This window comes from Miniopterus schreibersii, assembly GCF_964146895.1.
Source record: "Miniopterus schreibersii genome assembly, chromosome: 17".
Taxonomy (NCBI): Eukaryota; Metazoa; Chordata; class Mammalia; order Chiroptera; family Miniopteridae; genus Miniopterus; species Miniopterus schreibersii.
The window spans coordinates 24,642,134-24,665,770 of NC_138117.1; the positions used below are offsets into that span (position 1 = coordinate 24,642,134).

The 23,637-nt window shown below is 39.8% G+C and overlaps 1 protein-coding gene across 1 annotated transcript in view; it reads right to left on the bottom strand.

Moving 5' to 3' along the window:
• Positions 1–10,620: 10,620 nt before the first annotated feature.
• CPA6 (carboxypeptidase A6) overlaps positions 10,621–23,637 on the bottom strand; it is a 202,264-nt gene continuing 189,247 nt past the window's right edge. The window contains exons 9-11 of the mRNA XM_081116484.1: positions 19,599–19,801; positions 15,958–16,042; positions 10,621–11,154 (exon numbers count right to left, since the gene is read on the bottom strand). Of these exons, the coding sequence (XP_080972610.1) occupies positions 10,967–11,154; positions 15,958–16,042; positions 19,599–19,801 (476 nt within the window). The 3' untranslated portion in view covers positions 10,621–10,966. The remainder of the gene's footprint in view (positions 11,155–15,957; positions 16,043–19,598; positions 19,802–23,637) is intronic.

Below are 23,637 nucleotides of genomic sequence, written 5' to 3' on the forward strand. Positions count from 1 at the left end.
GAAATGATATGTCTAGGATTTGCTTAAAAAATGCTACAAGAAAAAAGATAGAGGAGGAAAGAGGAAATATGTCTGGTGAAATAAAATATTGATAATCGTTGAAACTGGGTGATGGGAGCATAGATTTATTACCTTCTTGTATTTAAAAGTTTCTATTAGTTAAAAAAAAACTAAAGACTTGCCTTATGTACTCAGTTTTGCCACTAATTGGACCAAAAAACCATACTCGAATCATTGAAATTTTTAAAAATTAAAAAAAATCATATTGCAATTAATCAATCAGTAAGTAATTGCTGGGCAAGTCTTACTGTGTCAGGAGCATTCTGATGGTACTAGCCAAATTCCCAGTGATGTTGTCAGATTACTGGAAAGTATAATGTGCTTTAAAAAACTAAGCCTATTGTTCCAAGTATTATCACAAAATCCATTGTTGAAATGCGTGGAGTACAAATGCTTGGAGCACAAAGCTTTGGTAAATGAAGGTTCCTGAATAGTGTGTGTGTGTGCGCGTGTGTAAGAATTGTTATTCAGGTTTGGTATCTGCTGAGAGAGCAGCTGCTGAGATTCCTACTTGAGAATAGGACTGAAAAAAAATGTTACACTTCTTGGCTCCTTCAGTGTTTTTGAGGAAGAAGCGAAGCAACCTTTAAGATTCCTAAATACCATCTGTATATACTACATAGTAATATATAATTTAATTTGGACACTTTTGTGGTCAATACCCCAAATGGCAGGGAAACGTGCAAGCGAAAGCTTGAAGGTTAAGAATATGCAAGCTGTGTGTCTGTCGCTGTGTATGCACAAACATAAACGCCTTAGAGAATCTGAAATACAAGCCAGGCACGGCTGTGTGGCACACTGCCAGAATGGGGGCGACGATATCCCCTTATTTGTGGACCTGAAGCCTTGGCATGGGCCAGACCCAGAAATGGCCGGTGGTCTGGGGACTGGAGAGTGTGACCACGTGCCTGGCTGTCATTGGAGTGGTTTACTGAGCACCCCTGGCTGGCGCTAAAGGAGAGACAACTGAAACTAGGATGAGGGTGTGCCCTGCCCCCGTGGAATTGGGCAGACGTGGGTGCCAGGTGGAGGGTGTGCTTACCCTCCGAATCACCAGGAATTCCCTGTGGTGGTTAAGCAATTATTCCCTGCCTGAAAAGGTGTATTCTATGCAAAGAGGGTTAAAATCCTCTCATAATGCGGTGTGTTTGAATAACTGTACCCCTGTTATGGACTGACTGTTGTCTGCACTCCAATACTTAGGGTGAAGCCCTACTAGAAGCATGGACGTATTTGCAAATGGGGCCTCTGAGGCAGCAGTTTAGGTTAAATGTGGTCATAAGGGTGGGGCTTGTTCTCCCTCTCCCCCCTCCCCTCCTCCCACCACCTCCCTCTTTCTCCCTCTCTCTCCCCTCCCCTCCCTTCTTCCTCCCCCCCTTCCCCTCTTCTCTCTCTGCTGCCCACCCCCCCCCATATGGGTGAAAGACAGGCAAACCAAGAAGAGGCCTCACCAGAAACTGCATTTGTTGGAACCTTGATCTTGGTCTTTCAGGCTCCAGAACTGTGAGAAAATGAATGTTGTTAAGCCACCCAATCTGTGGTATTTTGTTTTGACAGCTTGAGCAAACTAACACATCCTCCGGCAGACAGTTAGCTGGGAGCACTTCCTTCTGGGGTGCGCCAGGGAGGTCAGTTTTGTAGGAAGCGTGGAGAGAAGTCTGGAGTGTGGGACCTATCTGGAAAGGCTGGCCAGCGGGCGGCAACAGAGGAGCTGGCTCTCCAGAGGACACAGAAGTTGCCAAGAGAGAAGGCATTGACGCAAGCTTCACTTTCTTTACAGTTTTGCCTGTGGGTGTCCTTGGCAGGAAACTGCATCAATCACACAGTAATTGCTCAATAAACCTTTGGGTAAATGCACAATTCCCTTGGGACATGGATTTTCTCTGGTAGATCGCTTGTTTGCCATATACACAAAATAGTTAATGTATTCAATAGCTCTTTTAGTCCTGTAAGTTTAGGTTTTTAAGAAGAATATCTGCAATACCCCAGAGCACTGAATAGGGATATTTCCTCCTACATTAAAGTCTATATTTAAATGATCGCCTCCTTTTAGGTGAGATAGTTACTGAAATTTTTTTCTAAGCTGACTTACTTTGTCAGCAATATGCTATAGGAAAAAAATTTCTTTTAGTTAAACAAGATGTCCAGTAGCTTGAAAAGTAGATCAAGATGGAATCCTAATGATCATTTACCCATAATCAATGAAGATCTCTGCATGCTTTGATTATATTAATATTTTTCCTGCCAGTAAAAAAATGTTCTTACATTCCCTACCCTATGTCGTTACAAATTGTAAAAATTAGAAAACTTGGTTTGGTATGGACGATGCAGGGCTTGGCCCTTTGGTGTTATTTTTCATCCGTTCCCTCCTTTAATCCATCAGTATACCTGTGACAGGTCTTGTTATCTCTATTTTCAGATAAAAACTAAAGAGCATCTCCTCTGGAGCATGACTTAAAGACCCAGCACTGCTAGTCAGAACCCTTTTCTCTCTTCTAAATGTAAAACTAAGTTTACTTCTTGTCTTATCGTGTAGTTATATTTGGAATGTTGAGAACACCTTATTCCACGGTCTGCTCATGGTGTTTTCATTAATATTTTGGAAACAAAACCTTACTTTGAACTAAAAGCCACTGATTAAAATGTACAAGTAACATTATCCAGCAAATAATGCCTGGGCTAAGTATAAACGTAGAGTATGCTTGGAAAACGGAGCCATTACTCTCATATGCAACCTAGTAAGAGTTTTAATACAATGTGTCATGTGGCGCCAGAAATTGGTGCTAGCTGATGAAGCAGAAAAGGAGTTTATTATATAGATATTAAGGGGAGAACCAGCTTGGAGCTGCGAGCCTCCGAATGCTGTCTGACTACAGGCTGCAGAAATGACTTGGCGAGTTTAACCACGGCCCCCACTGCTGCCCAGCAAGCATTAGGGACACTGCCCCCCCCCCCCCACCGCCGCTTCTGCAGCATTCCATGTGGTGCTTCCATTCTCAAGTTGCTCTTTTCTTTCGAAATTTATATAATTATATTAAATGTCCAGTATAGAGTTTCATGTTTATAAAACTGGGATCCAAATAGTTTATTCTCAAATAATGAAGTGTTTAAGAGATTATGGCCCAGCGCTTTCAAAGTACCTGTTGAACACCACAGAAAATCTTCAGCAATGGTTCTTAAAATTCCTTCTTTACTCCTATCCATGCTCGCACCTCCTGTCCTCAGAGTCCCTAGGAAAGCTCCCATTCCTTATCTAAGTATCCTCTTGTTCCCCACCTTTCCTCCCAATTCTCCATTCAAAAGCTCAAGAACTGGTCCAGTAAGGAAGAACCTGCCTTGGATGGAGACAGGAAAGAGATCGGAACAGGCAAAACTAGGAATTCTCTCTAGCCCTTAAGGGAAGGAGGAGAGGGGAAAGACAGTGGGTGCACTAAAAATTTGTATGCAGTCATAGGGGACACTTAAAAAATTTTTTTTATTGATTTCAGAGAGAGGAAGAGAGACGGGGAGAGAACTAGAAACAGCAATAATGAGAGACAATCATCAGTCAGCTGCCTCCTGCACAGCCCCTACTGGGGATCAAGCCCACAACCCAGGCTGGTGCCATGACTGGGATTTGAACCTGAGATCTCCTGGATCATAGATTGATGTTCAACCACCGAGCCATGCCAGTAGGGCATAGGGACACTTTTAATAGTAATTTAAAGAAGTATTTGGAGCCCTGGCTGGTGTAGCTCAGTGGTTGAGCATTGGCCCATGTACCGAGAGGTCACTGGTTTGATTCCTGGTTGGCGCACATGCCCAGGTTGCAGGTTTGGTGTAGGAGGCAGCCAGTCGATATTTCTTTCTCTCTCCCTCTCCCTTTCCTTCTAAAAAAAACAAAACACCAATAAAAACATTTTTTTAAAAAAAGAACTACTTGGAATAATGAACTAATCTTAACCAAATATGCACACTGCTGTAAGATGTGGGGTTGAAATGTTTGTGATTCAAAGTGTATTCTATATGAGAACAACTAAGCTAAAGATAATAAATACACAAAAAAGAACAGAAAAGAAAAAGGCTAGTATTCATATTTATGAGTCTAAAAAGTCATTAACTTAGTTTTAAGTTCCCAGCACATAATCCTTTGGGGGGAAATTCTACTCAGAATTATATTATTATCACAAAAAGTTGATTCTTGGACACCCTTAATTAGCTCAGTGCTACTTCTGTAGGATATCCTCATGTATCTCTCGTGATAGATTGTGACAGGTGCAGTGACACTTACTTCAAATATTCATTATTTTATGAAATTCTGTTGACCCTGGCACAGAGCCATTAAACTGCCTATTCACATTTGCTGCTCTACCAAATGAAAATCTTACACAATATTTCAGACCAGTATTGCTTGAGACAGACAGCTGGATCTAAACACATCTAGCAACACAATTTCTGCTTAGCAGCTATCAGATAGTCTCCCTTAGAATATTGAATACAGCTTTAAATTACTGAAGAATGCTACCTAGGATAGCAGGGATCTGTGCTTCTGCCAAAAGTATGACTATAATAGAAATTCAATGACCGAACAGCAGTCATTGGGTCATACATTTTTTTCTTCCCAAGCATGTACACTGGGCTGCTGGCTCACTTTCTGGAGGGGCTGGGTGTTCTATTGCTTTTAATTCTTCCCAAATGGGGAAGCATTTACTCTTGAGTAGGTTTGAAACTTAGAACACATTGTTTCAGTGCTATGTGGGAAGCTATCATTTTTGATTAACTCATAACTAAATTATAAGGCGAACAATACCCCAGAGCCTATACACTATGAACTCTAAACTTATCATTTGATATGATTCCCTCACCTCACCTGGGCTGATGGAACAAGGATGGATGCCCTGGGCAGAAACTCCCATAGGATATCCACGGGGGAAAGAGAAGTCATCCTAGAAGTTCTAACTGCAAAGACACAGTGGGAGGGTTGGCGACATTGGCAATGAGGAGCTCGAGTCTGCTTTAGAAGGTCTTCAAGCTGCCTTTATTTTTCATGTGCATTATTCAGATACCTTAGTTGTTCTCAGTGCCATTTGTTTTGTGAAATACATTAGGCATTCAGTATAGCTGTTTTCAGGTTTATTATGCAATATTCTGATTCATGAAAATATTCTATTAAATGCAATAGCTCATGTAATTACTTTGCTTAATCTACAGCATACTTTAATTAACATTGCACAGAATTCTGATTTAATCAATTAGATTTGATCGAGTATAACTTAGCTGTAAATACTTTCCATGATTCAGCAGTCCAAAATAATTATCGAGAGCTAAGGTAATACATGACACCATCTAAAACTAACAAATTTCCCATGGTAAGAGAAGTAAATTATAATTTGAATATAATTTTATTTAAGAAAGTAAACTATAAAGAGTATATAATTGTTTCCATTAATAGTCTATTAAAAACCTCATAGAGAGTGTTAGAACTTAAAAATATGCATTATTTTTGCAGCTATTCCTCAACAGCCTTGAGAACAAAATTAAGCAAGATTCATTACTTTTTTGGATTTGTTAATAGATTCATTAATATCAGTATTTTATGATATTTGTTTACTGTTACAGGTTGACTTTTGCCTCCCCTCGAAAAAGGCATGTTGAAGTTGTAACTCCCCAATACCTCAGAATGTTACTTGATTTGGAAACAGGGTCACTGCAGATGTAATTAGTTATGATGAGGTCATAGTGAAGTAGGATGAGCCCCTAACCCAATGTAGCTGGTGTCCTTATAAAAACACCATCATGTGACAACACAGAGACACACAAGGAGAAGGCCATGTGAGAGGAAAGTGGAGTTTGAAATTGTACCTGCAAGCCAAGGAACACTAAAGATAGCTGGCAACCCGCCAGAAACTAGGAAGAGGCAGGGAAGGATTCCCTACAGGGTTCAGATGGGGTGTGGCCCTGCTGACGCCTTGATTTTAGAACTGTAGCCTCTAGAACTGTGAGACAAATTTCTGTTGTCTTAAGCTACCAATTTGTGGCACTTTGTTATGGCAGACCTAGGAAACTAATACACTACTGAAACTAAGCTGAGAGCTATGCAACTCACCAGAGGCAGAATCTGTCGCATTACTTTTAATAATAGTTCGTGTGGGGGAAGTATCTTGCTAAACTAATTTGTTGTTAATCCTTACCTGAGGATATTTTTTTCATTGATTTTTTAGAGAGAGTAGAAGGGAGGAAGGGGAGTGAGGGGGGGGGAGAGAGAGACATTGATGTGAGTGTCTCTCCCCTACGGCCCCAATAAGGGGCCGGGATCAAGCCTGCAACCCAGGTATGTGCCCTTGACTGGGAATCGAACCCTTGATCCTTTGGTGCGAGGGCCAATGCTCTAACCACTGAACCACATCAGCCAGGGCTAAACTAATTTTTAAAGTGCACGTGCTGTTTTTAGTTTGGTTAACTTTAACATTCCTAAGCAAGTGTTGATATAAATATAACACTTTTTGTTCCTAGCAGCCCTTCTCACACAGCACTGAGCAGAGTGCCTGGAACATAAATTAGCCAGCAGTACATTTTGTGGCTTAGTTTAAAAAGATTAGCCTATAAATATTAAAATATCCACTTATAGAACTTGAACCCTAAATATATACAGTGTTACTGAAATGTGGGAGTAATTATTGCAAAGAATTTACATAAGTTTCAACGAGGCAACTTTTATCTTGGAACTATGTGTGGATAATAAAGAAACTATATACCCAGCTAATTTGTGGATTATTCAGATTCTGTATTTTCTGTTGCCCTCATTTTGACTTTGAAAAACAATATTCTTGCCCTACCTGGTTTGGCTCAGTGGTTAGAGCGTTGACCTGCAGACCGAAGGGTCCCAGGTTCAATTCTGGCCAAGGGCTTATACCTCAGTTGCAGGCTCAATCCCTGGCCCTGGTCAGGGCATGTGTGGAAGGCAACCTATCAATGTGTCTCTCTCACATCGATGTTTCTTCCTTCCCTCCCCCAGAGAAGCAATGGAATAAATGTCCTCAGGTGAGAATTTAAAAAAATATTCTTAGAACCTATGCTATGTCAAGGGCAAGCAAAACTAATATAAATTTAAGTTATGGGTGTTAACTTGCTAACAGATCTTATTACAGAGGGTATAGGATAGATGGAAATGAAAAATATAAAAAATGAATTTTGGGGGTTATCTGTAAATTCTTATTTCAAGAGTTGATTATTGTTTGGTTGTTACAGGGGTGATAATGTTTGATGGAAAGACATTAATAGACACCAGCAAAGGACCTGGACCCAGACAGCTATCAGGGCAGGGGCTACGCAGCTTGCTCGCAATCAAAGGGAAAAGCTTCCTGGATCAGGGGTCCATGAAGGCCACCAGATGACACCAGTCAATTGTGTGCATCTTTGTCAGGTCCTTTGATAAGCAGCACTTTCCCAGTCTTGGGGGTCTTCATGAGCTTTCAGACCTCCAGGTTGTTCTGAGCACTTCGGCTTTTGCCTGTTCTGTGGGTGGTACTGACGATACAACCCTCATTCCCGATCATTTCTGAGTGTTTACTGCTAGATGGGGTGAATTGAGTTTTAATTCCCAGGGGTACTATTCCTAAGCAGTACTGAGCCTCAAACCTTCTGAGAGCCATTCCTGCAAATACATAACTGGAACTACAAGATAAAGAGCTAAATTAGATTCATAGAACATAGAGAATAGTAACCTTTTCTGATTGTCTATACTGTATTCTAGGTCCTGCTGTGCTAGGCATTCCACATATCTCATTTACTATTTTTAATTTTGATTTTTTTAAATTGAAGCAATGTACATTTTATAAACATCAAAAAGACTGGCTGGAGAGTAGTTGGGAATTCATTTTAAAGAATTTCCCTTTAAGAGGGGTATACTCTTTGTATGATTAAAAAAAATAAGACCAGTCAAATATTATGACAAGGCTTATATTTAAAAGAGCAGTCCTCTGCTCCATTCTCCGTTCCTCCCAATTCCCTCTCATAAGTTCAATAATTCATAATCTCTTAAATTGTTTTCTTCTAGTATTTACCTTCTTATTTCTAAATTAAATGCAAATACATTTCTTGATTGTTTTTCCAGTTTCAGGTGTTGTCCATTGACTTCCTACTCTAGCAGATGAGGACTTCTTAGCTCTCCTATGCCTCCTCTCCTCGCGTGCATTTACTTCTTCCTGTCCTTTCGATATATTTATATCAGTTTTTCGTTAAGTGAATATTTAGGGCTAACATTATTTAACTACATGAAGACTATTTATAGCTAAGTCACATGGTACACTATGATTATATTTCTCTTGTATTGCTCATTGTTTTCACCAGTGTTAACCGCATTTTTTGTTTGTTTGTTTCCTTAGTTTCTGTGCTTTTATTACTAATTCATCCCCAAACTTTCTGATGCAAGTAAAAGCTGCCTCCGAACATGCTTGTGTTCCGTTTCATATTCCTCTTGGAGAATTTCTGCTGAAGTCCTCAGTTCTCCTATTCCAAGCTAGCTTCTCTCTAAGCCTGACTAGCAGCTGTTACTGGGGCTTTTTCCTTCACCATTATTATCTTTAGGGGTGTGTTTTTCATGCCTTTCTCCTGCGTTGGATTTCTGTTTTCTGCATCTTTCTCTTGGTTTATTTCCTTACTTGGGTAGAGCATATTCTTCACAAGTTTCCTGAGAAAAGTGCATAATTTAGGACCTCAATTTTATGAGCATGTTTTCCCCTGACATTTCATTGATTGTTTTGCTGGGTGTAGATTTTTAGGATAGAAATTTTCCTCAAGACGGACACGATTCTCCATTGTCTTCAAGCTTCAGTGCTGCTGTTGAGAGGTTTCATTCCTCTCTCGCCCTCATTCCTTTGTGATCTTCCCCCACCCCCCCGGAAGTTTTTAGGCTCATCTCTTTATCCTGACATTCATGATACAGCAGATAAATTCTCTGAGATTTGCTTCTATCCCATACTCAGAGGGTACAACCAATCTGGGATTAATCTGAATTAAATTCTTGGTTCGAGGCTTATCAGGCCATTTAGGTATAGGTTTCCCCGCTATCCAAAAGTAGCTTGTTCCTATGAAACCTTTCAAAAGCTGACATGGCATAAAGTGAAGAAGCAATTTCCCCAGGACACATCTTGCCAATGGATGCACAAAATAAATCGAGAGGAAGCGCAGAGAATCACAGACACGGTTCAGAGGTCTGTGGCCTGATGGGGATATGCTAAGTGTGGTTCCCTGGGAAGGAGCCTGGTGGGGCTGCTCTGGATGCTCAGGGTGTGAGCCTGTCTCTCTTCAATGGCTGGCTGCCAAACAAATGCTAAATGCTATTTTCAGTTTTTTCGAAAATCCTCTTCAGATTTCTTTTGGTTGGTGGAAACGGGTACTAATGTCGGTCTTTTTAAAAGTCAACTGGTATAAGTGAGCTTTTGAAAAGGGGGAGATACCTGTAGTCTGAATTTGGGCCATAAACCTAAGTGAGGGTTGTGGTTCCAAATTCTCTGGCAATTTCTCCTCTCTTTTGTCTTGACAAAATTTGAAACCATTCATTTTCCTTGGGGTCCATTGGAGGCAGTATGAGGGTCATTTGTAATTTACCTTGGAGTTCCCAGAATCCTGGTAGGAGAACCTGCACTGGGCTTCCCACCCTGGAGGAGCCTTGGGCTTTGTTCTCTGCCCTCATTCTCCAAAATGCTGTGAAAATCAGTCTGCACACACCCGGTGTGACAAACGCTCTCAGGATAATGGTGCACCACTCAGCTTTCTAGGTCCCTGCCTTCACTAATGCCTGCCTGAGATTCCCTTTTTTGTCTGATGTGTTAAAGATGATTTAAAAAATTACATTTTGTCTAGAAGCTTTAGTTATTTCCAGAAGTCCAGATAGATAACAATCCCATCATAGTTCTGGAAATAGAAGTCTATATCACCTTTCTAAGCCCCAATTTTCTCACTTGAAAAATGAGGATAATAGTATCTACCTCATAGTAGATCATTACGTAAAGCTCTTAGTGCTGTGTCTGGCAACGCAATTCATGTTTTCTCTTATTTTAAAAGTGGTATTCTCAGAATCTAAACATAAGCACCTTACCAAAAAAAAAAAATTTTTTTTAAAAGCCCTACCCAGTTTTGCTTAATGGTTAGAACGTTGGCCTGCAGACTGAAGGGTTTCGGGTTCGATTCTGACCAAGGGCACATATCTCGGTTGCAGGCTTGATCCCTGGTCCCATCAGGGCTCATGCAGGAGGCAACCAATTGATGTGCCTCTCTCTCATCGATATTTCTCTCTCTCTGTCTCTCCCCCTCACTCCCTTCCACTCTTGCTGAAAATCAATGGAAAGAAATATCCTCAGGTGAGCATTAATAAAACAAAACAAAGCAAACAAACAAAATTAAACAAAAGTACCCTATCTTACTATATTTTTATGGGTAGATGCTACACTAATGCCAGGGGAAAAGCTGTGGATGATCCAAGGTCTTGAAAATTTTATACTTATTATCTTAAGTAATGTAGTTCTTTACAATTCAAAAATTTACATATCAAAAGGACCAAGTGATTAGACATCAACTGGTAGATCTTAATTGAGAACAGATGATTTATTGAAGTGACATCCTTAATTTGTACATTTCATGAGACAAAAGACTTTAAAATTATCCCCCACCTTAATCAAATGAGACTCTAATAGGATATAAAATGGATGCTTTTGCTTACAACAAACTAGGTTATGCTTTTATTTATTTTATTTTTAACCACTTTTTATTGCTACAGAGTTGAATTGCATGAGAAGTCCCTTTAAAAGTCCACAGATACATGCACTCCAAGCAGTTGCCCCTCTTTCAAAACACCTTTCATCCACTGCCCTCAGCTGCTGTGCAGAATCAGCTCTTTCTGTGGCTGTTGACCTGTCACTCGGCCATCTCAGGGACACTTCTTCAGTAGGTGCATAGTGATATTCTTGACGGCCAGCATGGTCTCTGTGCAGGTGGGTTTGATGAGCACCTCTGGGAGTAAAAATCCAAAATGTCCAGTGTCACGCAGTTCAAAAGCAAATGTGTAGGGTATTCCATTTTTGTAGGCCCAATCCATTGAACTACCAGAACTCACATCTGAAAGTTAAAAGGAAAAAATCAGCCTCAATAAAGAGTCTGTATAATTTTCAAAAATGTATATATTACTAACCTATACTAAATTCTTCCAATGAATATTTCAACAAGAATGATTTAACAGTAGTTCCTTTGCATTGGACTCATAGACCTTATAAATCATATCTTTGGGCATCATCTTTGAGGATCTAATCTAAGTATTAATGCTTTTCTAGTATAATGACCTCAAAATTTCTGAGCCTCAACTCCAATAACATTTATCCCCACCCACAATTTATTCACCCATAATTTATTCACCCATAACCAAAACCACACCAAGGACTCGGTTCTACTTTATTTCCAAGGTCTCGAATGTTGAAATTCTGTTCCCAGAAAACCTCCTCATTTCTTGTACTTCCCCTATGTTTTTTTCTTTCTGATGAAATTGTTCTTTGCCTTGGCTTAAGTTTGTAGTTCCCAGACTCTTTCCAGCCTTAAAATTTCATTTGACTCTACCTGGCCATCATCAATTACTTCACTGAACTTCTCACCAGACCTCAAAAAAATGACCCATCCAGTGTGTTTTTCTGCCTTGGTTTTGCTAATTCTCCATCTCTGATCCAGTTTCTCTGTTTTGATGCCTTGTGAGGGAGCTGGAGAAAGTCTTTGCTGTAAATTCACACTGACCACTAAAGTCTTTCTCTGTTCCCAAAGCTGCTCTAGGCTCCTTTTTATTACTGACTCTTTTCATCCTGCCCCTCACTTTCTCACTGCCCCCATACTCAATGAGTAGTTAGCCCCTCGCCTCCTCTACTGACATCATAGCCCTCTGACTTCTCTCTTTTAGCTCAGAGGAAGAAATGTTGCTCGTCTTGTACATGTGTCATCTTTTGATACCATTCATTGCTGTCTTCTCTGCGAGTGTTTCAATAATTAAATCTCCCTCGATCTTGCAGCTGCATTGACTAAAATGTTCAAGCACCTCTTTCCTATAGCACTTCCCTCTCATAATCCTCCTATATGCTGTCCTCTTTTTCTTCCTGTTGCTTTAGAACTACAAGAGAATCAGTATATGTTTCTTCTACATCTCAGTCATTTTCAATTTGGTTCTTGCTTCTACCTGTCTATGAAAACTTTGTTCTTGAAGGTCACCAATGACAGCAGGCCTAATCTCCTTCTCTTCCCCCTTTCCCCCCCAACTCAGATCCCACTTTCAACCTCTCAATAGCATTTAATCTAACTGACAGTCCTTTCTGACAACTCTTTCCTTCTGGCTCCTGTGCTCCCACATGCTCCAGCTTTTCAGCAGAGTTGAAAGTGCAGGCAATAGAGGCAGACGGTGGGCTTGGGCTGTATCTGATCCTGTGTTTCACAGAAGAATCTTTATATACTTCTCTCCTGAAATTTATATGATCTAGCCTGACATACACTATTATTTTAAAATTTTCAGAGCATGTTCATCTACTCAAATAATGCTGCTTTTTATGCTACTTTCACCAGGACAAGTTATAGATAGAATTATTATGGGAAGATGACAATTAGATGACTCTGCTGTTTCTCAGGCTCCCCTTGCTTCATTCATTTAAGGACAGAAGGTAGGCTGAGGCTTCATTGTCCCTCTGGGTTAGCAATCACTGGAACTACAAATAGTAGTCATAGTAGCCAAAGTCAGAGACAATATGTGCCAACAGTTACCTCATGGCCATGTGACAGCCTCATTTCTATGGTAACAGGTTCGTCTCAGTAAATATTATACTAAGACTGTGCCTTGATATCAAGCTGCAAAGGTGAAGTGTAAGATTTTTAAATAAATGAATGTTTTAAAATTGTTAATACATACTGGAATTAATTGGTAATGTAATTTTTTCCCATTTAAAATTTTTAAATTTTTCTATTACAGTTGATACTCAATATTATATTTGTTTCAGGTTTATAGCATAGTGATTAGAAATTTATATAAATTATGAAGAGATCCCCCCCAATAAGTCTAGTATGCACCTGGAACCATTACAGTATTATTATAATATTATTGACTATATTTCCTATGCTGTACTTTACATCCCTGTGACTATTTTTTAGCTGCCATTTTTACTTCTTAAACCCGTCTCTTTTTACACACAGTTCCCCAAACCCCCTCTCATGTGACAACCATCTGTTCTCTGTATCTAAGAGTTTGTTTCTATTTTGTATTTTAGATTCTACATGTAAGTGAAATCACATGTATTTGTCTTTCTCTGTCCAACTTGTTTCACTTAGCATAATACCCTCTAGGTCCATCCATGTTATCTCAAATGGCAAGATTGCAATCTTTTTTTATGGCTGAGTAATATTCCATTTTGTGTGTGTGTGTGTGTGTGTGTGTGTGTGTGTGTGTGTGTATATATATATATATCAAGACTTCTTTATCTGATTGTCTCTCCATGGGCTCTTAGGTTGCTTCCATATATTTACTATTATAAATTATGCTTCAATAAACATAGGGATGCATATATCTTTTCAAATTACTATTTTAAATTTCTTTGGATAAATACCATAAGGTGGAATAGCTGGGTCATATGGTAGTTCCAATTTACAATTTTTGAGGAACCTCCACACTGTTTTTCACAGTGGCTGCACCAGTTTACAATTCCACCAACAATGCAGGAGGGTTCCCTTCTCTCCACACCCTCGCCAGCACTTGTTTGTTGATTCACTGAGGATAGCCTCTGACAGGTGTGAGGTGGTATCTCATTGTGGTTTGAACTTGCATCTCTCTGATGATTAGTGATGCCGAGGATCTTTTCATGTGTTTATTGGCATCTGTGTGTCCTCTTTGGTTAAATGTCTATTCAGGTATCTGCGATTGCTCGCTGCCTGCTGCCGATGCTGGGCTTGGAGGTGCCCGGGAGAGGCTATGCTGTGACCAAGGCTGGCTGACACTAGTGCTGGGCTTGGGGCCACTTAGCAAGAAGTACAGAGCATGCTGAGGTCAGGCACTGCTTGTTTGGGGTTTGTATGCCTTTGAGAGATTTTAGTAAAGTCCTCAGCATGGGCCAAGGCTGGTTGCTTGTGTGGAGCAGTGTCTGGAAGGGTTTCGAGCTTGGGGTCTCAGGGGATCGCCAGGGTGGTGCAAGTGGTATTAGCGAGGTTGACAGGGACTCAGATTAGTCTCTTGCCTGCACATACAGGCTGAACCGGAGGAGGGCTCAACAAAGGAACCATGATGCCTGCCAGCACTTCTGTCCTTGGAGAGAGCTGTTCCCCGGCCCTCACCCTGAAACCTGTCAGTTTTCTTCCTCCCCGTAAGTCCCTGGTGCTTTCCAGATGCTGTCCCTTTGCTATAACTTAGGGTGAGTGTTTGTGAGTCTGTGCTCAGGCCTTTGAAGAGGATGCCTGGGTCTACAGCAGCTCTCCTACTCACCTGGACAGATCCCTGCTGATTTTCACAGCCATATGTTGTGGGGACTCCTTCTTGGCACTGGTGCTCTGGGCTGAGGAGCCGAGTGTGGGGCTTGGACCCCTCACTCCTCAGTGGGGACCTCTGCAGCAGAGAGATCCTTCCAGATTTATAACCTCCACACATGGGTGTGGGACCAGCCCATTTCCTGTCTCCACCCCTTCTACCAGTCTCCAAGAGGCTGCTTCTTTATATTCTTACTTATAGGACTTCTGTTGAGCTAGTCTTCAGGTGGTTCTCAAGGGTGGCAGCTTTACAATTTAGTTGTAATTTGATGTAGTAGTGAGAGGAGGTGAGCACATCAGTTACCTACTCTACCATCTTGACTGGAGGTCTGTAATGTGATTTTTAAAAAATATTGTATTTCTCCTTTCAAGGTGGCTTTATTGAAAAGTAGTTCTGAAAAGGTCAGCCTGAGACTAAGGATCATGGAATTTGAAAAAAGTTCTGATACCTAGGACATTCTTATTATTAGGATAAACTTATTTGATAGTGTTAATTGACAAGCCAAGCTTTTCTCCTGAAGGCTATAGGAAGTGAATGGTTATGAATATAATGATGGGTGGATTAAAGACATTAGGAGAAATTTCCTACTTCACTATAAAGCATAATCAGGTGTCATTATCGATCCATATACACACGAACTGTGTGTGTACCTTAACGTGCATACATAGACATTCAGATACTTAGGATTTCTCACTAGATTTTTCAAGTCATATAGTGTATGAATTTTAGAGTTTGCAAGGCCATGAGGCATCCTCTAGTATGACTTCTCATTTAACAGTTGTGGATACCGCAGCTCAGGATTAATGTCGTGGCCAGGATTATATCCTGACCAGCGGCAGAGTTAAGGACTAGGATCCATGTGTCCCTATTCTTCATCCAAGTTCCTTCCATATACCCAGTTCTTTATTTTATATAAAGTAAGAAATACTTCAATCACCTTTTAAAGGGAAATTCAGCTGAAGGTGTTACGTAAGGAAGAGAATTTCCTAACAAGGATGGTGGAGGAAAGGAGTAAAAGGGAAGCTCTTTCAGGCTGAAACATTACTTCATGATCCCCAGGCCCACTTCCAGGCTTATAGTGGTTACAATTGCTTAAGGAGCCCGTTTTGGTACTTTCTACTGTCATAAAACCTCAATTCAACTTGGTAGTCATTACTACATGACTAGAATATCCTCTGCTTCGAATTTATTTAAATTGGCACAGTGATTTCTGTCGAGCAGTGTAAAACTAATCAAATATAGGCTCCCTTCATCTTCCGCGGCTGATCTGGTAGTCAAACATTTCACTTTAGGGGAGACACACTTTCTCTTTTTGTAAAAGGAAGTCATTATGTAGGATATCGGTTCAAGAAATTACTCTAACACAACATACACGGGAAACTTACAGAGTGTGCTGGAGGCAGGTCCATATCTGTACCGCACCCCATATACCGAGCGAAGTGCATTCACTGCTTTATGAGCTGCAGATTCCTGTGAGGAAAAGTGGGGAAATTATATCACCTACATCATTGCATTGGAACCTTTGGAAACACTGGCATGTTGTTTGAACCTTATCGGTCATCAATTTGAAGAGCAGGGATGGGCACCTCAGTGAATAGCTATATTTAATAATAATGTTGGTCTTCGTTGCATGCTGCCTTTTGCAATATGTTTTAGAACACATTTCCTTTGCTCCTCACAATGAGCAAGTGATCAGGAAAGTTCCATTTTACAGATGAGAAAAGGAAGTCTCGGTGAGGTGAAATGGGCAGGCTGGGGTTACACTGCAAGGAGGGGTTGAGTTGGGCTAAGTGGATAAGTACTCATGTCTTTCGATGCTGATTTAGGGTTCTGTCTTCTTCATGTTAGTTCAGAGACGCCCATTTCTATAAATTACAAACTGCTTGATAGGGCAGGCCCATCTCAGTGTCCATGTACCTGTACATAACAGATGCTTAATCAATATGTCTCTTGCACGAATGTCGAATAAGCATAGATCAGCAAGGGCATCAACATAATCTTATTGATCCTTAAGTACACACTTCGGTGGTGGTGTACAAGGCATTTAAAACACATATGGGTCAATTAAGAAGCTCTTTAATTCAGTAAGAATGACTTGTCTTATGTTATGTGTTTATCCCTACTGGGAATGGGAACAACTTCAGAATGCTCCATGACTTCTAAAGTTACACAGGCCTCTGGCAGAGCTGGCCAGTAGTTAGTTCCAAGGTGTAGAAATTTTGAGGCGAAACTCCTCCTACCAAATGCCAGAACCCAGAAAAACTGTTCGACACAATCAAAGTACTAATGGGTGAATATTCTAACATGGATTAGAATGATTCAGATAATTCTTGAAAACATTTCAAAATGGTATAAAAGTACACATTTCAGCAAGGAGTTAGAGAAGTATTGTATGACCAGTGAGAGGTAAAGAAGTATGTTGAAACCAGTATACAACTCTCCCATTTCAATTTGCCCGTGAATAATTTAATACGTCAATTGAAGCACTCCGGGCATCGCGGGCTGTGTGTTGGACCCAGCTTCAGCTCGCTGTCCTCACTCACCTCGAGGAGGCATTAAGCAGCATTTGTGGCGAATGCCACCCTTTGTGGATACTCAGGGACCAGGCTCCGGAACCTGGCAGACAATTTATTATTGATCTCCACTGATGTTGACATTCTCCTCTCAGGAGCCAACAGAAAAGGAATGTAAACACCATAATGAGGTAACTTTATGGAGAATGTTCTAATATTTTAACATCTTATCCAACAGTCAAGAAATATTCCATGGCAAGGGCAGATATTTCTACATTTAGGAGATTACTGCATTCTGCTGGTGCAGAGACCTTGGTTCCTCATTATTTCAGATGACTAAATCCAAGAAAAAAAAATCTATTTAAAAAAAACACCAGATACCCACTTTGCCTATGTATACAAAACATGTGCATAGTTCTAGGCTTTTCAGCTCACTGCACTTAAGCCACTTGGTGTGGGTGCGTGCAGATAAGAGGTTTAGATATGATCCTTCCACGGAATGGAAACTTCAGCAAATTTTTTAAAGAACTCTTTTCCTGGCTGACACAGCTAGACACCTATTTGAAAGAGTGTAAGTGCTTCCTCTTTTCTCCATTGCTTTTTCTTCCCAATTGTCCAAAAGAACCCAGGCTTCACTTATCAGCCCTCAGCAAAGAAAGTAATATATTTCTAATTTCCATACTTCCACATTTAAAGCAACTTAATGAATGACCTAAAAATGTTGACAGAAACAGACTCCTGCATGTTGGTGGAATATTTTTGAACACTTTGAATAGAATATAATGGTTTCTGGTTGACATTCAGAGACAACCTGGCTTCTGAGAATCGTAATCCTGGTTTTAGTGGTTTAGCGTCTATGTAACCCACTAACAGATTTGTCAGCAGTGGCACTACTGACAGTTCAGACTGAATAATATTTCACTGTGGGAGGCTGTCCTGTGCATTGTAGGATGTTCAGCAGCATCCTTGACCTCTACGCAGTAGATGTCAATAGCATCCCCCGGTCCTGTTGTGACAATCAAAAATGTCTCCAACATTGTCCAAGGTCCCTTGGAAGGAAAATTCATCCTTGGTTGAAAAACTAATCTACTCCTTATACCACACCCTTCAATCCAAGACAAAAAGAAAATAGGCTTCACTCCTAGTGGGAAGGTGAATTCAAAATATGAAGAACATTCTCATGTAATGGTTTTAGTATATTGCATATCCCATATCTGATGTGAGCATGTAAATAGACACTGTGCACACTTTAAAAAGGACTGGTACAAGGTGGTTAGGGTGCCAGGTCAACACCAATAGTGACAGAAACCCGATTTGACTACCACATTCACAATGTGTCTCAGAGACAATTTGCTCAGAATTCTTGCTTGGGATGAAGAACAGAGTTACTCTTTTGTACAGAATACGAGCCTTCCCCCAGGCCTCCTTCTCTGTTCCTCATGGTCCCTATTCCTTCCAGCCATGGATGGAATTCCTACAATCCCAGGAATTCCTAGATCAGGAATTCCTACAATCCCAAGCAATCGGCACAGGGTTTAGAGTTCAAGGCATACGGGAAAGGAGATGTTTCTCTTTTATAAAACCTTTTAAATTCAAATATGACATACATACAGAAGTCTATACAAATTTTAAGTTTGAGGCTCAATGAATGACCACGAATTGCACACTCGTGATACCCCATCCAGGTCAAGGAAGGGAGAACAGCAGCAGCAACCCAAAAGCCCTCCTGTGCCTCTTTTTAGCCACCACTTCCTCCCTCTTCCTCACTTCTAACACTATATATTAGTTTGGCCTGGTTTTGAACTTGACAGGCCTTTAGATACTATAGGCTCTGAACCAGACGCACTTTATAAGGAATTATGCCTATAGTGGGTACCTTGTTGAGTTATTGAGATGAGAAGAGAAAGGAACACTGTTTTTTTCACTTTCAAATAATCTTATGCGAGAAAGGCTGTTCATTCTTAGTACTAACTTGTCAGATACATGCCCAGAGACTTAGTAGCATTAAGCAAATAGTGCTTATAAATTAAAACTTGCTTTTAATTAATGAGAGTCAGACCATAATTTACGAGCAATTATTTACTCAATAAAGTTAAGCACAGCCCTGCACATGTGACCAAAGCTGTGATACTAATCAAATCCATCCTGAGATTTTCTGTATAACCTGTGGTAAGAACGTAAATAGGTTGAAATGGTTACATTTGAGAAGCAGCAGAGTGCGGTGGTTAAAAGCAATAGCACTGGAGCTAGATATGGGGCTGAATCTAGGCTCCGATACTTAGTAGCTGTGTGTTTTAATTACTTAATTTCTCTAGGTTTCAGTTTCCTCATCGGTAAAGTGGGGATAATAATAGCTCTTTACCTTATATGATTATAAAAAATAAATGAGTTAATATATATAAAATGCATATTAGAACCAACACAATATATGTTTGCTGTTATCATAACTACTTAGAACCACCTTAGAAAAGAAGCATGAAGCCTGACACACATGTACAGGCTCAAGCACTTACCACGCAGCTAAAATTGGGGATGGTTGCATATTTGTAAGAATAGGGATACAGCAACATCTGAGCATACGCATGAAAGGAGAGGTAAGCCCTGACGTGATGCTTGTGTTTTCGAAGGAAGTTAGCTACAGCTTTCACTTCTGGCTCGGATTCCGGGAAAGGCCCACAGTATGTATCATCACAAGGGTGCATAGAAGCTCCTTCATCTGCAGGTTAGAAAAGAAAATGGGGCAGGGAAATGGGCAGGCGAGAAACACGCAATAGCATTATTAAACTGTGGTTTTTCATTTATTTCTCTAAACATAGGGTATTGTTAGGCAATTCATCTAACTGCTCATTTACAGAAATCAATTGCTGAAAAATCCAAGGTGGTTCAAGCCTTCATGCATAATAGGAGGGTGTTCTGAATAGGAACAGGGTACTGATTGTTTCAGTGAGCCTGCAAAAACCACTTTAAAGAGAGAGCTCAATCAGTTGGAGAGCTGTCTCTCTGATCTTCTAGAGAAGTTAAGGCCAGTTTATATACTCCATGACACCTGTACTTCCCCCCCAGAATGTTCAACACACTAGTAATTAGTGTAAAATATTATCATTCAACCAATATTTACACTATTTTAGGTACCTGGGATACACTGGAAAACAACACAAAAATACCCCTGCTCTAGCAGAACCTACATTCAATCTGGAGTCTTTGTTAGACCATAATGCTCCGTGAAGGCAGGGGCTGTGTCCTTGCTGGGCACCAATAGTACGGCAAGTGTTCAACAAATATTTGTTGAATAAGTGAATCTCGATTCAAAAGCAAAGGCTAGACATCTACAGGTGTCTGGTTGAAATACAAATATTGATGTACCAAGAAATAATTCCACAGGACATGCCAAACCAATTTCTATTATATTTTAAGATCAGCAATATCCAAACAGGTTTTGTAAAACCGATCTTGGAGGTTTGATAGTGATCATTTAAATCCTCAAAACTAAATTTTGATCATTTTTGAAATAAAAAATTAGGTTATACAGGTCTATGAGGCTAAATCTTGAGGGCAGTAAGTTTAGTTTATGCTGTGGGAGAGTCAAGGTGGGGAACTTAAAGCAATCGTGGTTTTCCTCGGTTGAGTCTAATTCTGGAGGTGCCTCAGAAGCAAGAAAGAGATGGATGGAACTGAGAACTTAAAAACTATAGATGATACTCTGAAAGGAACAGGAAAAATAGACATCTGACGAACACTGATGTCAGGCACTGGAGAGGAGAGATCACAAACTGAACGACTAATTCCAGAGGGAGCAGAACTAATGAGCTAGAGAAACAGAATTTATAATAATCCTAATAAATATTCTCAAGGGCATATAGGAGGGCACTGGAAACATTAAACAGAAACAAGAAGTTATAAAAAAGAACCAATCAGATGTAATAGGAATTAAAAATTCCTCGGTTGAATGAATACAGTTGATGAGTGAATTAATGAGATGTAGTGGGTTTTGAAACACTCCCAGAGGCATCAAGAAGAAACACAGAACTGGAAAAAAGAGGGAAAAATTAAAGGGTGCAAAAAATGGAATAAGTGTCAACATTTGATTAATAGGGCCCTGAAAGAGGGAAAAAAATAAACCGAAGTTAAATATTTGAAGTACTGCTAATTGAAATTTCACCACCATTAGAAAAAGATTGAATGAACTTATTGTGTACCAAACAAGAGAAATAAGTGGGAAAAGATCAACTCTTTGACACCCTGAGGTGAAATTGAAGAAAAGGAAACAATTCCAGAGAGACAGAAGTAGGTCATCTATAAAGGAACAAGAATCAGGTTCACATTTACCTTAATAGCAACACTAGAGTAATATTTCCAAAGTATTTTTAAAAAGAAGAAATTTGGACCTATACTCTGATATCTAGCTGAACTCTCATTGAAGTGTGAGTGTGAGATGAAGATGTTTTCTGGCATAAAAGGCCTCAGAAGGTTTACTGGACACAGGCATAATTTGTAAACACCCTTGGAAAAAGTATTACAACAGAATGACAAATAACTCCAGAGAAGGTTGTTGATATGAGAATTACTGGAGAGGAAGCAACTCGGTAAGACCTGTTGTCTAAATAAGCAGTGTCCCAAGGAGAGAAAAGTGTAATGATCTAGCATCAAATTCTAGAACGTAACGAACTGATGGATGATGGAGGGTGGGGCACCGGAAGTAAAAGCTGCTAAGTGATTGGTGTCTTTCGCAAAGCGATGTAGCTATTGGTTAAATTTAGAAATTGATGGAGAGAAACAAACCTAAGCAGGGCTCTTAATAAGTTAGGAATAACCACAGGAAGAAAAATAGAACACAAACTTCACAGCCGACAGAAGTAGCCTTGACTCATTCAACAGAAAACAGTGAGAGAAAAGAGAAGAAACATTTGAAAATAGAAAACAGGAATTCAGATGGCAGAAATAAGTGTTAACGATTAATTAACATATAAGTGATTATGAAAAATGCTAACAGATGAAACTCACCGATAAAATGACTGATATTTTCATATAGAAAAATAAAGATGATCTAGGGATATCATGGTATTTGTCTTTGTCTGACTTACTTCACTTAGCATAATACTTTCTAGATATACCAATGTTGTGACAAATGGCAAGATTTTATTCTTTTAATGGCTGAGTAATATTCCATTGCGTATATGTATATATCACACCTTCTTTATCCAGCCATTTGTCAGTGGACACCTAGATTGCTTCAATATCTTGGCTATTATATGTAAGTAATGCTGTAATGAACATTGAAATGCATATACCCTGTATCTTTTTATTTTTTATTATTTTAAAAAAATGCCTTTATTGATTTCAGAGAGAGGAAGGGAGAAGGAGAGAGAGACAGAAACCTCAATGATGAGAGAGTCATTGATCGGCTGCCTCCTGCACGCCCCCTACTGGGGATCGAGCCCGCAACCTGGGCATGTGCCCTGACCGGGAATCGAACCTCGATCTCCTGGGTCCTAGGTCGATGCTCAACTGCTGAGCCACGCCCGGCCGGGCTCCTGTATCTTTCTAAATTAGTGTCTCCATTTTCTTTGAATAGATACCTAGAAGTGGAGTTGCTGGGTCATATGGCAGCTCTATTTTTCATTTTTTGAAGAATCTCCATACTGTTCTCTACAGTGGCTGTACCAATTTACCATCCTGCCCACAGGGCATGAGGGCTCCCTTTCCCCCCACCCTCACCAGCACCTGTTTGTTGATTTACTGTTGATACCCATCCTGACAGGTGTGAGGTGGTACCTCATTGTGGTTTTAATTTTCATTTCCCTGATCATTTTTAAAAGGGAAAATTTAAAAAAGTTTTTTAAGGGAAAAGAAAGAAAACCAGAAGAATTTGGTTTTATTTTACATTTTACAGGAACTGGTCTCTGTGGAAATTGATTCAACAGAAGCAGCTGGATCCTCTAGTTAGCATTACCTGGGGAAGCCATAGTTCTTATTGCATAAATTCAGTTATTTTTCCATTTTCTATGTTTTTCTTTTCATTTATATGCTTTAAATTTCACTAAATGGAATCATATTCCATTTATTTCTTTGAATTGTTATCTTTTAAAAATTTATTTTTCACTTGCATCTCCCACTGTCACCTAACCTTCAGGTAACCAACTGAGCACAGTTGTTAATATAGTTTACAAACACACACACACGTGTGAGTGTGTATGTATGCATTTATGTATTCATGCATATGTGTATTTTTGTATAGAGATAATGTTCATTTTTAGAGGAGCTATTTTTGGTCACAAAACAATGTTATAATCATAGTTTTTTGCCACTTGCTATTTCCTTCAATGATAGTTTGTGGAACTCCTTCCACATCAACTTGAATTCATTCTTTAAATTCTATTCTTGTGGTTATAACGTAATTTAGTCTCCCACCTGCCTATTGCTAATTGTGTTTATTTTTTTTCTCTTTGTTATGATGAACAATACTACAATATAAAAAGTGGGGGACATTACTCCTGACTTGACAGAGGCAATGCTGCAATAAGTATTATAGTTCACATATCCTTACATGTGGGG